General features: G+C 36.3%; 3 protein-coding genes across 3 annotated transcripts; 2 read left to right on the top strand and 1 right to left on the bottom strand.

Moving 5' to 3' along the window:
- The first annotated feature begins 654 nt into the window (after positions 1-654).
- MED9 (mediator complex subunit 9) lies at positions 655-4,778 on the top strand. The gene is made up of 3 exons (XM_075310324.1): positions 655-956; positions 1,162-1,225; positions 4,465-4,778. The coding sequence occupies exons 1-3, from the start codon at positions 769-771 to the stop codon at positions 4,627-4,629; spliced, it is 417 nt and encodes a 138-aa protein (XP_075166439.1). The 5' UTR covers positions 655-768; the 3' UTR covers positions 4,630-4,778.
- Positions 4,685-5,284, top strand: LOC142238634 (protein NCBP2AS2 homolog). The gene is made up of 2 exons (XM_075310325.1): positions 4,685-4,857; positions 4,930-5,284. Exons 1-2 carry the CDS (start codon positions 4,685-4,687, stop codon positions 5,009-5,011), a joined length of 255 nt encoding a protein of 84 aa, XP_075166440.1. The 3' UTR covers positions 5,012-5,284.
- A 3,136-nt stretch (positions 5,285-8,420) lies between these two features.
- GTPBP1 (GTP-binding protein 1) lies at positions 8,421-14,942 on the bottom strand. Its single transcript, XM_075309716.1, has 8 exons — positions 14,787-14,942; positions 12,351-12,766; positions 12,112-12,292; positions 11,877-12,040; positions 10,325-10,503; positions 9,885-10,269; positions 9,522-9,832; positions 8,421-9,449 (listed from the first exon to the last, which is right to left on the bottom strand). Exons 2-8 carry the CDS (start codon positions 12,592-12,594, stop codon positions 8,892-8,894), a joined length of 2,022 nt encoding a protein of 673 aa, XP_075165831.1. The 5' UTR covers positions 12,595-12,766; positions 14,787-14,942; the 3' UTR covers positions 8,421-8,891.
- Positions 14,943-16,665: the final 1,723 nt, after the last annotated feature.

Below are 16,665 nucleotides of genomic sequence, written 5' to 3'. Positions count from 1 at the left end.
CACAACACGTTGCGGCGACAAATCCGCTAGTATAAGGCCATGTTCGCGTGTTGCGGGGACGTGTTGGCATAAAATCAAAACAACTTTGATTTTTTCCGGTTGGGAGGCACAAATCGTCACATGTAAGAGGATGTTCGCAAAACATTAGCAAAAACAAATTTATTTTCATAATTAAAACAAGCATTTCTGCAATGAAATTAATGAGGGATCGCTAATTCAGCTTGGAATTTTTATTGTTTCTTCCATTTTTACTAAAAAAAAATGGCTCTACACCTAACTTTTCGTCCATCTTCATTGCTTGTGTTTATGCTTCTTCTTATTTCTTCATGTTGTTATCATAATTGTTCGTGCAGTGTGAGGGTAAAACTTGAACGAACACATAGGCGAACCTCTGTCGTAGTGTTTATCCGACCGTCTAAGGTCCGCTTTAGCAAAACTGCATTATTGGCATGGAATTGAAATTTTCGCAAGAGGTCCATAACGGACATTAATGCGAACTTACTACCGGCCTATACAAGTTTCCACTAATAACCCATATGCATCGGTTATCGATAACTACAATCGTTTGTTATAATAACGCTTTCATTTAGGTTATTATGACAAGCACAACAACGCCTTCGTTTCCCTCCACACGTCTGATCGACGTACTTTAGGAGAGGGACGCATTTTGTTATGAGGGGGTTGGAAGCCACACAAAGTGCACAATTTGACAGCGTTTGAGGCAATAGAATTTTGTTTTCATATATAAACAAATTATTTGGAATTATTATGGATTTATCGCCCAGTAGTGAACCAGTCGACAAAAAGCCAATACTAACAGCAGACGGCCTTATCCAAACGACTACAAATTCCAATCAAGCTACAAACAATAACCCAGCCTCTGGAAAAAATATTTTGACAGCTTCAAAAACTCTTGACATCGAGATATTGCCCGCTATATATAATATAATTCGCTGGTAAGAAGAGTGTATTGGCCTTAGTTGTTTAGAACAAATATAAATACCCAGTGTCTATTGTTAAATATTCGAATGACTGTCGTTTTATCATTTTTGTTATTTTAAGACCCGTGACAAAGGAACGCCTTTTGTTCTATTAATCTGTTTTGTATTTATTTTTGCAATTATATAATTAAATAAAGTGAATCTTGTGTCTTATTTGCAGTGTAGAAAAAGATCCCAAGGATAATTCAGCGAAACAACGGGAATCGCAGGAGTGCAGTCAAAAGGTATGAACTGGACATGAAGTTGTGAGCCTATGTATTTATTTGTATGTAAATTAAGCGTAGTTAACACGTGTCGTCATTTTGGCAATAGTTTTTCCCGTTGATTTGCGATGTAGTCTAATTTCTATTCCGCATTGATAGTCTCGTATCAGTAGAATTGTGCGCGAAGGTTCATCACATAACTTCATGTAGTTGTTGTTGTTGTAACAGTTTATTGTGATCTCATCCATTTCATGTTATACGCTTGGTACATCAGCTTGTTGGCAGATCAAGGAACTCTGCGACTAAGATGGGGTGTGTCCAGAGTGATCTGGTGGTAAGTCGGGTTGGTTTGGCTGGGCAAGAGAAAAGATGACGCGTGTCGTGTGGCCCTTGGTTGCAAATTGGACAAACGTCAGCTACGCTGCTATCAATCACCGATAAGTAGGAATTGAGGCGGCTGCACTTGCCTGATCTTAATTGGGCCAAAATTACCCTAGTCTGCCGTGGGAGGTCTCTTTCCTCCGATGCTATGGGCGGTGGTCGGACTCCAAGAACAGGATTAACCTTGTAGCTTCTCACCGCTTCAGCTACAGTATCCTCATGAATCCTGTTCAAACCTGCCTGGTACGCTGCTTGATCTAGAGGCTCTCTTTTATAGCGCTGGATCTCGCGCTCTAGATTATGTATATCAACCCTTACGTTCCTGGGTGGTGGTTGTGTATCCATAAGATGGTGGTTTGGATGATTACTGCGATAACAACCCAGGAGATACTGCTTTGACAGCATGTAGTTGTGTCTTCGCACAGGGATGATCTTTGTCTCCACATAAAGGTGATCCAGGGGTGTGCTGCGGAGACACCCAGTCGCAGTTCTAAGGGCAGCGTTCTGGCAGGTTTGTATGTTATTCCACTGCGTATCACTGGTCTGCGGTGTCCACACTGGCGCTGCATAGTTTACCACTGACCGGCCAATTGCCTTATAAGTAGTTAGCAAGGTTTCTTTGTCCGCACCCCAAGTACTGCCGGCTAGTGACTTGAGGACCTTGTTTCTACCACGGAGCTTATTACATATTGCAGTGGCATGGGCAGATGACCTAAAAAGGCTGTCGAATGTGACCCCAAGAATCTTGGGGTAATTTGTGGTCGGAATTATTACTCCATCGACTCTGATATTCAACTGCCTGCGCACTTCTGCCGTCCATGTAGTAAATAGTGTGGCTGAGGATTTGGTGGGGGATATCCTCAAGTTTCTCGCAGTGAAATAACTGGTAAGATTAGCTATGTAGACGTTCAACCGATCGCATGTAGTTATTGTTGGCATTTGCTTTATTAAGGCTTTGTGTAATGATAAACATGAACATATTCAACTTACACGCAGATGGACACCATGTCCTAAAACTTTACATAAACTCGTTTGTTCACTCCATAGCAACTTCTGCGTCGTTTTATGTCGATGAAATATGTATCCTGTGGTCAAGGGACTTGACAGCGAGACTAGCGAACGTGCTCTGAAGAAGGCTGGGAAAATGTAATCGACATTGACTTCCTGGAGAAGGACAAAACTATCACCAGGCTGTACTATACCACATTAATGGGTCTATTTCATGGTGAATTGAAGAAGATTAGGTTAGGTAGAGTGGCAGGCCGATATTTAAGGCTCACTTGGACTATCTAGTCTACAAGTGTTCACAAAGCACCTCCTTTTTATAGCCGATTCCGAACGTCGTTTCATATTACTGTGAAGCCACTTAGAGAAGCCTTGAATCACTCGGAAATGTCACCAGCATTACGGAGAGCGGATAATCCACCTCTAAAACTCAGACATTGCCCTTCGCCACTCTAAAATGTTTAGAATTTGGCTACAAACTGCTAGAATAAGAATAAGATGGATTCTTCGAATTTGTGTCACTATCTGACTATAAATATAAGTTCAATACTGTGGCATTAGAATGGATAGAATAGTCTAATAGCTCAATTCTGAATGTTTTCTGGGGAATGATTTCCCTGGGAATTCATTTTCCCCTGGCATTAATTGCAGTTCGTGAAATTTTCGTTCGCCTCGACACGAACGATTGGTCAAAAATCCCATATTGATATCTCGAAAACCAGAGTCTGTGAAATAATAATTGTTTCGGTGTTAGATAGTAAATCAAAAATAATGAGTTCATGACAAATTCCAGGATTTTCTAGCAAATGATCTAAATTTATTTTAGTTTTAATCTAGGCGAACGATTCGCCCCGAGTCGATTTTGTGTTTCATGAACAGGTAGTAAAGGAGAGAGAGAAAGCTACGCGATGCCCTTAACCCACTTGAGTTACCTGCTTTGCTGTTCAAGGTTTCACAAATATTAAAGGGTAAAAAAGTCTGTATTCAAAATACCTGTTGGACATGTTAGCGGCCCACATTTTTTAAATAGTGTTCACAGATTTGTGACCATGAGATGAGGACTCGGTAGTTGGATGCATGCCATCCTGGCTTCAAATGTGTAATTTTTGACCTGAAATTACAGAAAAATGAGGCATTTTGGTTACAACTCCCTTGAATTTTTGGGGGAATTATTCGCAAAAAATGTTATCGTTTTTCCCATTTTATTGTCATTTGTAATACCAATTTTTCCAAGGGCAAAATTTCCTATTTTGGAAGTTGGTTTGGAATAAGTTTTCCCTGGGAGATTTTGTTTAGAATAGAAGAACAGGGAATAGGGTAAAAATTTCCAGGGAGTTGTTATTCAGTATTGGGGTAATGGTCACACTAGTCAAATATTTGCCCAAAAAAATGAGTGTCAACCTTTTTTCATGGATCTGGGTATCGTTTTTAGAAAGTACTCCTATTGGGATGTAATATATCCAATATGATCTAAAAATGTTTGATGTTTTGGATGTGGTAACGAGTTCTTTTTTTGATTTCTTTCAAATAACTATTTGCCCCGTGTGACCTTAAAGGAGCCTAAAATAACGTGCTGCTTCTACACCTAACCTAACCTATCAGTCGAATAATGTAATCGTCGCCAAAAAGAAGTATTGTGGGAAAAAACAGATGAAAATTTGTAAAACATTGCAGGGCCAATTGTACAAAGTTAAAAGCAGTCTAAATAAATCGTGATTTTGCAATATGTAATTGGTTTTAGGTTCGCTACTTTTCAGAACGTCCTCGTAGATTTTTCTGCATACCAGCCAATGTACAATAATGATTCAAGCTGAACACAAGATATTTTTATTAAATCATTACTAATAATCTCCTTTCTTCCAATTTTTTCACAGATTTTAGAACTTCAGAAACGATTTGAAGCTGCACGAGCACAAGTCAAACTCTTACCCGGAATTGATTACAATAAAGAGGAACAGCTCCAACAATTGGAATTGTTACGAAATCAATTGAAACTAAAACAGCAGTTAATACGAAAATACAAGGACATCCAATTTTAGACCTTCTTTTCATTTACTGCGTACCAAGAACCATTCTTAATAATCTTATTTAAATATGGTTTTTCGGATACTGATGCGTTATTTAGCCAATAATGAACAATTAATAAATCGAATGGCTGAAAGTTATCCAATGAGGAGAGCTGCTCAAATTGCTGTATCATTAATGTATAGAGCTAAAGATATTGCCCATGAGACAAAACTGAATGAAATTACACCGGAACGTTTCAAGTAAGTTACAAAATAGCGGTTAACACGTGGTTTCTTTAATTCATTTATATATCTGCTTTTTCTCTATTACAGATCCTTTATGAATCTATTCAAAACTAATGTAAAACAAGAAATAGAAGGCGTTAAGGAAGAAATTAAAAAGAAGAAATTTTAGTAAAATGTACTTTTTCACAAATTTTAAAAGTTTTTAAAAGCTTTATGCGGAAAAAAATATTATATTAAGTTATACAAATAAATTGGTAATATATCAACACATCCGATTTTCTGGTAAATTTCCGTAATCTTATTAGTTGAAAATATTTATATAACCTCTGGAGAATCCAAATTGATTTTTATTTGAATTTTAATAGATATTTTAATTTAATGGAGATTAAGACCAATCAATAGACATATATTTAGAAAAAAATAATAAAATACGAAAATAAAATGCGCTGAGAAGTCTTATTTTTATACCCTGCGCCACACTGTGCAACAGGGTATTATAAGTTAGTGCATATGTTTGCAACACCCAGAAGTAGACGAGATAGACACATGGTGTCTTTGGCAATAATGCTCAGGGTGGGTTACCGAGTCGATCTAGCCATGTCCGTCTGTCTGTGAACACATTTTTGTGATCAAAGTCTAGGTCGCAGTTTTAGTCCAATCAACATCAAATTTGGCACAAGTTCCTGTTTTGGGTCGGAATAGAACCCTATTGATTTTCGCCCGATATGCACTTATATGGACCCAGAAGCCAGAGTTTTACCCTGATTTGCTTGAAATTTTGCACAAATATACACCTGGTCGTACAGTCTAGTGGATTTGGTGGAAATCGGTTAGATATATCTCCCATATATATCTTTCTCCCGATATGGCCCCAGAAGCCAGATTTTTACCCTAATTTGCTTGAAATTTTGCACAAGGAGAACAATTAGTACTATAGTCAAGTGTGATAAATTTGAATAAAATCGGTTCAGATTGAGATATAGCTTCCATATATATCTTTCGCCCGATATGGACTTTTAAGGCCCCATAAACCAGAATTGTAGCCCAATTTGGTTGAAATTTAGCACTAGGAGTACAATTAGTAGTGTAGTCGAGTGTGGTTAATTTTATTGAAATCGGTTCAGATTTAGCTAGCATATATATCTTTCGCCCGATTTACACTCATGTGACCATAGGGGCCAATTTTTATTCCGACTTAGTTGAAATTTTGCACAGAAAGTAGAATTAACATTCTGACTGTCCGTACCAGATTTCAGATATAGATATAGCTCCAATATATAGCTTTCGCCCGATTTACAATCATATGACCATAGAGGCCAATTTTTTACTCCGATTTAGTTGAAATTTTACACAGAAAGTAGAATTAGCATTGTAGCTATGCGTGCCAAATTTGGTTGAAATCGGTTCAGATTTAGATATAGCTCCAATATATAGCTTTCGGCCGATTTACACTCATATGACCACAGAGGTCAATTTTTTGCTCCGATTTAGTTGAAATTTTGCACAGGGAGTAGAATTAGCATTGTAGCTATGCGTTCCAAATTTGGTTGAAATCGGTTCAGATTTAGATATAGCTCCAATATATAGCTTTCGACCGATTTACACTCATATGACCACAGAGGCCAATTTTTAACTCCGATTTAGTTGAAATTTTGCACAGGGAGTAGAATTAGCATTGTAGCTATGCGTGCCATATTTGGTTGAAATCGGTTCAGATTTAGATATAGCTCCCATATATATGTTTTTCTGATTTCGACAAAATTTTTCCAAATACCAACATTTTCGTTGTAAAATCGCCACTGCTTAGTCGAAAACTTGTAAAAATGACTCCAATTTTCCTATACTTCTAATACATATCTTTCGACCGATAAATCATAAATACACTTTTGCGAAGTTACCTCATATTTTTTACTAACATTGTGTTCCACCCCAGGGCATTAACCGACATAAATTTTAAGTCAATAGATTTTCTAAGAAGACTTCAATATATTGTCGGTTCAGATTTAAATGTATGTATATGGGAACATAAACATTTATATTTAGCACCCAAAAAATTTGAAGGATTTCAGATGATATCGAAAATGTAGATCACAAAGTGGTGGAGGGTATAATATAGTCGGTTCCGCCCGACTTTAGACTTTCCTTACTTGTTTTACAATGGGAAAGAAATTATAATAAAAATTGCATCAGATACCTTTTAAGCATCCAAAAAAAATATTTTTTCGAATTTAAAAAAAATGGAAAAAATTGTCCAATATTCAGTCCATAGGTTATGTTAGGTGAGGTGGCAGCCCGATGTATCAGGCTCACTTAGACTATTCAGTCCATTGTGATACCACATTGGTGAACTTCTCTCTTACCACTGAGTGCTGCGTGATTCCATGTTAAGCTCAATGACAAGGGACCTCCTTTTTATAGCCGAGTCCGAACGGCGTTCCATATTGCAGTGAAACCACTTAGAGAAGCTTTGAAACCCTCAGAAATGTCACCAGCATTACTGAGGTGGGATAATCCACCGCTGAAAAACTTTTTGGTGTTCGGTCGAAGCAGGAATCGAACCCACGACCTTGTGTATGCAAGGCGGGCATGCTAACCATTGTACCACGGTGGCTCCCTATTCAGTCCATATCACAGTGGTGAACTTATCACTGAGTGCTGCCCGTCGTTTCCATGTTAAGGTCAATGACAAGGGATCTCGTTTTTATAGCCAAGTCCGAACGGCGTATCTACCGCTGAAAAAATTTTGGTATTTGGTCGTAACAGGGATTGAACCCAGCACCCTTTTTGTGCAAAGATGCGACCATGCTAAACATAGCACTATGGTGGCTCCCTGACAAATCAAAACTCCTTAATGTTTCAATTTAAAAATGGGAATTTTATTGATTTTCATATCGGCCTTCAATAGAGCCCCAAAAACCGTCGACATTGATATAGGAAAAAAAAAATTCGATGCGTTTAGTGTTCCCAAAAATTAAAAAAAAAAATGAATCGGATTGCCCAACTGCCAGATACAAAAGTATGAAACAGTAAACTTCTCACGGCGATCGTGCTCCGAAGAAGCCGAAGACTCTCCCACGTACCGGCATGGCGATGACAACTTTTCCAATATTCACATGGAGTGACCCATATCGATTACCAGTAAAAGGGAAGAACAATCATTGGGCTCTAGTATTCGGAAATTTCAACCAAATCGAAGCTGAGTTGAGGAAAACTGCTCACCCAGTTTGTCAACTATTATGGCGATTTCGATTCGAATAAAAGGTGCAATATTCTCAAAATTGTAAAATTCATCTGGTAAAAATACAATAAGAGAAGAATCAGTGTGTAACACGAAGGCAAAATATTTTTTCCCAAACGAAATCGCTCTTAGATTTATCACGGCTTATTATTTTATTTTAGATTTTCAAAAGCAATTATTTGACTCACCTTTGGTTGATTTTATTAAATTCCGATAGAGCATAAGGACTTGTGTGGTGTTTTACGGTTAATAAAACGTTGGACGAAGAAGTTTCAAATTTGACATTAAGCTTTAAAAACTTGAATAATACCATTGGTAAATTAAAAACACATTAACATAATTTATTTTTTCAAAAACTTTTAATGTTGTTTCCAAATGAATACATTTTTCTTAAAACTTCACTCTATGAGAATACTTTAAACAACGAAAAGTAATTCAGCATTAATCAAAAAAATGTAAAAATACTAAAAAAAACAATAGCCAATTATATTTCATTTTAGTGGCTCTTATTTAATGAGAACACGTAAAACTTTTGCCAAAAAAAATTAAATTAAATTTAAAAAAAGATGGTAAATTAAAGCCGATTTCATCTTCATCGTATCTTCATTTTCACTTTTACGCAAGTAGCAAAATAGTAGTTCTTCTTTGATGATGGTTAAAATATAAATGTTTACTTTGTACATTCGTAGCGATTCATCTTTGTATTTATATTTTGGGTTCCTTTAGAGATAATAGATTTGCCTCTTAAGTTCTTTGCGACTTATTCAACTAAATTGCTGGCAATTTTTTTTTTCTTTTATAACATAAATCTTTACTGTACTTTTCCAGTTAGTTGGGGGTTAGTGGAGACGCTGGGATTTTGTGACGACGGCGTCTCATTAGATGTTGTTGCGCCTGCCCCCATTGTCCCATTTAATCTTTTGCTATTGCGTTTGGTATTCAAGCGAGTGCTGTCCCTTTTATCAACAGTAGCCTCCAGAACCCCATCGGATTTGTGGGATTTCAAGTCATTTTCGTTAGTTGTTTTATTTATAGCGGGTTGAGATGCCGCAGCCTGTACATTTGGATTTTGGTTTTGATTTTGCGGCACCGTATTATGTTGTGAACTACCTTGACCTTGGGTGCGTGATTGCATTTTATTCGGTTTCGGTCGATTTTGGGCCGCTTGTGAATTTGTTATAGGTTTGAGAACATTACCAACAGCTTTCGTGCGTCCCTCGCGGAAAACCATTCTTTGGCCGGGTCTAATATATTCCGGATGTTTGATAAATCTGAACTTAACATGAGCCTTATCTCCTGTTCGTAGGCATTCCTTGGACATATTTACAATGGATGCCGTCTGGCGTATGGAACCGCAATGTACCATTGCCTAATAATGGAAACATAGTTTTGGTTTCAAAAATCTTTTCTTTTTTAATATCCATTGTATCAAATTCTTTACCTGATAGCGTGATGATATGGTAGTTGGATGATGCAAGACAAGAATTTCTCCTTCGAATTCCCAGCAGGCTTGAGGTTTCAATTCTGGACTAACCATAACCATACCTTTACGTATTTGAGATCTTTTAATTTTCTTCAGAGCAAAACTAGCTGTTTGTCCGCCTCTTACTTCTTTCACATTCATACGTTTTCGATGAATGCTTTTTACAGCAATTGGCAAAAAGTTACCCAGAGGATCAGGGCCCAACATTAGGACATCATTCAATTTTATGAGACCTTGTAGGCAAGTTCCGGAGACCACAGTACCCACACCTTAGAGAATTTATTTTTATTATTAGTTTCAAACTCCCGCTTCTCTACTCACCCGGCACTGAATAGGTATCATCAATCTGAAACTCGGCCGGTGAAGAATCTTGGCCAGACATTCGCGTTGTTAGCAGATTCAAAAACATTTTAAGTAAATTCAAATTTTCTCCCGTCACATTCGATACTTGGAAGATGGGGCACAACCTTTCGGATACAAAATTAGTGGCACTAAGCACAACTTCGTCGGGTGTTTTTACCATTACGGGAACTTTACGGCATCCTTGTGATTTCAATATTTTAAAGAGTAATTTCAAATTGTCTTGTAGGACATTTGGAGGACACATATCAATTTTTGTAACCACTACAAATACGGGCACGGAAAGAGCCAAAGCTAGACCCAAATGTTCCTTAGTCATTCCAACTATGCCAGCATTTGCTCCAATCTAAATAGAAAATATATTACTGTTATGGCATTCGACTTTTATTTTAGAATTTTACCATTAACATGCCAAAATCCGGGGCATGACCAGTCATTCCAAATACGGTTGTCTTCAAATAACGTTCATGTCCCGCTAAATCGATAAATGTTATCACCTTGGCCGATTTCTCACAAATTTTAACCCAATCTAAAGTACCGTGATCTGGTTTATTTACCACATTTCCAACACTATCGAAACCTGTGAATGCGGAAATGATTGCAAATAATTAAAAAAAAAAAAAAAAAACATTAACAACCCACAAGTACCAAATAACACTGAACACATCTTCATTTTGAATACAAGGAAAACGAGTTACACTCTAATCGTCACAATTGAATTGTATTTTAGTATTAACATCGAAACACTTAGATTAGGTAGGTATAGTGGCAGCCTGTTATTTCAGGCTCGCTTGAATTATTCAGTCCATATTGGCGAACTTTTCTCCTATCTCTGTGTAGCTTAATGACAAGGGAAACTTTTTATAGCCCGAACGGCGTTCCACATTACAATGAAACCACTATGAGAAGCTTTATTACACTCAGAAATATCACGACAAATACTGAGAGGGGATAAACTATCGCGGAAAAACTTTATGGCGTTCGGTCGAAACTGGAATTGTACCCAAGCTCCTTTGTAAGACAGACATGCGTGCATGCACTATGGTGGCCCCCTACTCAAAACACTTCGACGTACAAAGAGGTATTTGTGACTGGCTCATGTGCTATAAAAAACACATCTTAAAACAGTAGGTTGTTCATGAGTCGTTTATGGGAACCTGGCTAAGGACCGGCCCTATTAGACTGCTTCAGGACTGACACTTTGGAATGAATCCAAGTCGTGTCCGAAAATGTAAATTTACCCTATCGATGACAAACCCAAAACCGTTTTCTTCCTTATGTTTTGACCAAAATTGGGACAGGTCTATAGACTCCAAGAAATATTCTTGTACCAGTCCTAAGGTAGATTCATTTCCAATAGGGAAGTACATAACTGGATTCTCTCTATCTAACTCACATGCACTTGACTAGTTTCCTTCTGGGTTTTAATAGGAATTCATCCATTTGTTTATTCCTTTAATTTATCATAGCTCACAATGCTGAATCCACACGCGTGCAAATGCATTATCTTTCATGCGATCCCTTATTCATACTTATGCTGTAGACCTAATACCATGTATCTATATTTCATTTTATCTCAGCAAATCCCTGACCTCCTAATAATAAGAAAAATCGATTTTTTTAAATTTTATTTTTCAAATTTTAAAAGTACAAAAATCGCTTTACCATATTCTTAATATTTGGAAAGGAAATTCGAATTTTTCAAAATCGAAATTTAATTTCAAAATTGACGGTCAACTTTTCCAGACTCCAGCTCTACAGCAATGGAATCGATTTTATCTAAACTAACTGAAAATTTAGTGCTCTCTCTACTATAGTGAGAAACAAACAAAAAAATGTTCCCCCTACATTTGAAAAAAAAAAATCTGGTGGTACGCTTTTTCAGAAATAACGTGTCAAATAAACAACTTGTACTAAGTTTGTATCTACTGTTTTCATCATAATTATACTCACCTAAAATATCATTGCCTACAGAACTGGTGCGCCCACTTTCCATTTCATGCTTGTGTCTAAACAAACGTTGACGTGCATGACCACGACCATTGTCCAGATCGCCATGAGTCAAAACTCCCAAAAGAGTAGATTTACCAGCATCTACATTACCAACAACAGCAACTCTGAGCATGAAAAACAAAAACATAAAACTCACTCCTTATGTCCTGGTTCAAATGGCTAACGCAATACATACCTTATTTCCATGAAGTCTGATGTGTCAACACGTTTGCGTATTAAATATTGACCTGTCATGCCCTTCTCCATTTTACGTTGCCTCAACAAAACCATATCGGCATCAATTGTGGTGGCCAGAGACTGTAAAGTTGCTACAGCTGCCTGATATTCGTCCTCGTCCAATCCACTATCGCCACCATCTAATATTTAGATCATAGAATATTCACATTTATAAGGAAATCCTTTGATCCAACAAACCTTCTCCCACGCCAATTTCGTATATGGTCTCTCCACGACTGTCCTCTGTACGTTCCTCCAAACGTTTCTTTAGCAACTCAAACTGTTCCTCGGTTGGTGATACCAAAACTTTTTTGCCTCTTATGCTGGAGTAATCTGTACGTGGTTGTACGATATCCGGAAAGCAATCACTTCCTGGTGAAGATGGAGTATTTCCACCACCGTCACTGCTGCCACTCATATTGTTGCCTATTGCTGGTTTCATATTTCCGGCACCGAGCTTCAAAGACGTTACGTTGAGACGGAATTAAAAAGCCTTTGTATTTATTTTCGCCTAAAGAATTTCTGATCTTGGTGAGCACTGTCAAACATTTCCTATTTTCTAGGATAACAGCAAACAATCACCGATGATGAGTCGATTGGTTCCTTTTTGCAATCTATAAAAATATTTTAGAATTATTTTAGTTTTATTTTATACACATATTTGTTAAAGTATTTTGTGGTCTTTGTAGAAACTTTGTGTGTCATCGTTGAACTAAAAATGTTGCAGCGATTGCTTGTGTCTTTTATAGATTGAGCAAAAGCCGGCTTGCTTGATACTTTGAAGGATGATGAAATAAACAACATTTGCATGATGAAATTTTTTGTGTAAAATCATAAGTCGGTATATTAGCTGATGTGTATTGGTGTGTGTTTGAAATGGAGGTATGGAAGAAAGCACAAGTAGTTTAATTCCGGAACTCATAGCCCTAGTTGGCATGATTCTATATAAAACTTTGATATTACTTTTTTAGATTTTTTTTATAAAACTGGTACGGAAGTCTAAGCTCGATATAAAAGATTTGAAATCTTTTTTAGTAACAATACAGAAAAGCTCAATAAGACACGTCTGAGCTATCAGAACGTCAGATCCTAATTCAGGTAAATGTAATAGTAAGGAGGGTTGTCAGGCTCTAGACCTCGTGTTTCAAATATCTGATAAAATGGAAAGCCTTTGGAGCTTACGGTTAAAATATGGACCATAAGAGCCATTGATGTGCTACATGAATTTCAATATAGAGATGTTTTGTTTTTAAGGCGCTCCAGAAATGAGATGGAGGAACATTTTATATGGCAGTCACGTGACATGACTGTGACCAACATCACATTGGTACATCTGCTAAGTTAAAAATGACAGCTATATGATATTCCTTTATTGATAGTTCAACATACTGTCCACAAGCTACCAATAGCATTTGGATTTATTTAAGAATGAGGTGTAATAATCCTATATCTGAAAGGAAAATCGTAGCAGGTCAGCTAATACCGATTGCTCCTAATTGGACGGACAAGTAAGTTTTGGAGGATACTCAAAATAACTGGTGTTTGGGATCGCGTAACAAAGTGGCTGGGAAGTTATGTGCCAACAAATGTCAGATATAATCAGACAGTCATACTGCGCAAACGGCCACAAATTTCTCAACGAGATGGCTGAGCTGAACATTTACCTAGGTCAGGTTGTAGTGATGGCCCGTGGTTTCGGCTCACTTCAATTATAATATAACATGCGAAGAGATTCACTCTTATGAATTAGTGAAGCCCGATTCTATGTTTAGACCTTTTTTATAGGCGAATTCGAACGACGATTCACACAACGATGCAACCACTTAGAGAAGCTTTGATAAACTCCCCATTTAAGGGAGACTCCAGAATTGAAAGTATTAAATTTTTTGGCAATTTGGAAAGTTAATTACAGCTTTTTGCTAAAATGCAACGAAAATTTTTACTTATTCAAACCAGTATTTCAAGTACCCATAATTAAGGCCAACAAATATTTTTTTTTTAATATAAATCGATTATTAAATAATTTTAATATTTCAACATATATAAGATTTTTTAATATCATATTCGTTTTGTTAATGTGCCACGTATATGCAACGTATGCACTTCAATATAATAATTAAAGTAATTTTCGTTCAGTGTATTGTCATTATCCCATTATTCCTACTTAGACCCCGCGCCATTCTTCAATCGCCACTCACTTTCAATCAAACAAATGTTACGAAATAGAATCATTTAATGCGGGAGAAATTGTTATTGGTAAAAATAAACAAGAAAAAAAAAACAAAAATCATTAATAACATAAGAAAGAAGAATGGAACAAAACATGAAGAAACAAAACCAAATCCCAACAAAAAATGGGGGGAAGACGCGCAGATACAATGCATATATACATACACCAAAATATTATGTGGAGGAACATAGTATACCGCGACGAAAACAAAGAAATCCAAGAAAAGTGAAAGGTATTATGGTCTGAATAATTTCTGGGTATATCTGCAATCACAAATGAATATCATTCGTATCCTGAAGAAGATTGCATGTACTACTACTACTACTACTACTTGTAAAACTTAGGTGAAAGGCAAGGGAATATTTATGCTCTCGTAATACCAATCTACCCATCAATTCACTTACCTTTGAATTGATGTCGTTTGCTATAAATTTATACAGAAAACTTTTGTATAAAGCAAGGGCTTTCAAAATATTACTTTTCAATATTAAATATTGTCGTTTACAACAAAATATGTATGACGTTTGACGTCGACATCGAGAATTTGATGACAGAGTCTATGTTTTCGATAAAACAAAACTTTGACATATGATGTCGATAATTTTATTCGATTTCAAGAGATTACCATGACCGAATTATTTCAGTAGAGTTGTTACCAGTACGCAGTTGTAATGCCGGTAACGCCGTTATTCATGTACCTCTAGCAGAAATACAGCTTTAAAGGCCGAAAACTTAATTTGTATGCTAATATCGATAAAAATGATTCATTAAGGTATTTTAATGTGTTAATAACACAGTTTTGCCATGTAATTCTTATGGGAGCCATATAACCATTCGATAATTATGCCTCACGGTTTTTTGGTAGCAAATGTAGCGGAAATATAACATTACTGGCAGGCAAACGAAATTTCAGCAAGAGGTGCATATATAAATCAATACCAGCAATCCTTTCTTATCTTGTCACTATTAACCGTGTCGATAAAACAGCTATTCCCATATAAAAATTTTGGTAAAAGTTGAAACTGATCATTAGCCTTATAAATTTCGATATCGACATCTAAATTTAGTAACAAGCTATTCCCGGAAGGTAATCATATCTTACGAAACGGGGTTGGCGCTTTACCAATAGCAAAAAATAAAACTTTATCAGGTCGGTTAAAATTTTAATAATAAATTTTGATACCATTCGATTTTGAAATTTTGTAAGTGTACTGGAAAGCATACGAATTTCATACCAGACCTTATGGAAGATAACATCGTTCCACCAAACGTTTGCTAGTGTTTATGTAGTGTTGTCATATATGCACCTGCAGCGGAAATTTCATTTGCGTTCCAATAACAGAGTTTTGAAATGTATTTCTAATGGAATGGATTGTTATCGATTGCTTACATTTTGCTCTCATAAGAAATATAATGGAAATATATGGAAACATATTACATAACAATAAAAATAAAAATAACAGAGGTCGATAGTGCTGTTCACTGTTTTTTATGGGAGCATTATGAGGGAGAACGCCTCATTACATTTTAGGAAAAAATAGTAATGCATTTCATATCATTATAGTAGCGCATTCGCGCAATAAATCCGTTATGAAACCCTACGAAATCCGTTATGAACGCAAACGAAATTTCTTCTAGAGGTGCATACCTTTCGGCCACTCTATGTTCCCTTTTCGCATTGAATTTTTCGCGGTTACTTTATATAGCCTAATTTTTGTAAACAGATAATTTAACTCCATTGATACGAACTTTTTTTGTAAAAATTTGTTTTGTTATTGTTGGTTTTTTTCTTTAATCATTGTCGTTGTTTTTGATTTCAAATTAAAACCATGCACCCAAAGAAATTTGTTAGTAGGGACAGCCCTACTAACATGCAGCAGAAAGTCTGCTGAAAAAGGGACAGCAGTCATTGTTTGCTGAAATAGCAAACATTTCCTGCTATTTTTGAAGCTCGATTACACTAAAACATTTTTTATTTTGGCTAAAACAAATAAAAATGTCAACTTAGGAGCTATCCTAACATAATTAACACAATATTTTATGAATATCAATAGTATTTGACCAAAAATCTGAATATTTATCGAAATGAGGCATAACAGCAAACAAAATGTTTGCTGATCGTATTTAGGAGCTTGTAAGTATATTAAAGTGCAAAAAAAAAACAAAAAACTACTTTTGGTTCTTAAATAGGCTTTGGGGAAAATTGTATAACCTAAAAATTTTATAAATTGTTGTTCATTACGCCCTGAAGTACAAAAATATAACAGCAGACATCGACTGCTG

This window comes from Haematobia irritans, chromosome 5 (assembly GCF_050003625.1).
Source record: "Haematobia irritans isolate KBUSLIRL chromosome 5, ASM5000362v1, whole genome shotgun sequence".
Lineage (NCBI taxonomy): Eukaryota > Metazoa > Arthropoda > Insecta > Diptera > Muscidae > Haematobia > Haematobia irritans.
Note: the sequence above shows the minus strand (reverse complement) of the source record. Positions and strands in the feature narration are given on the sequence as shown.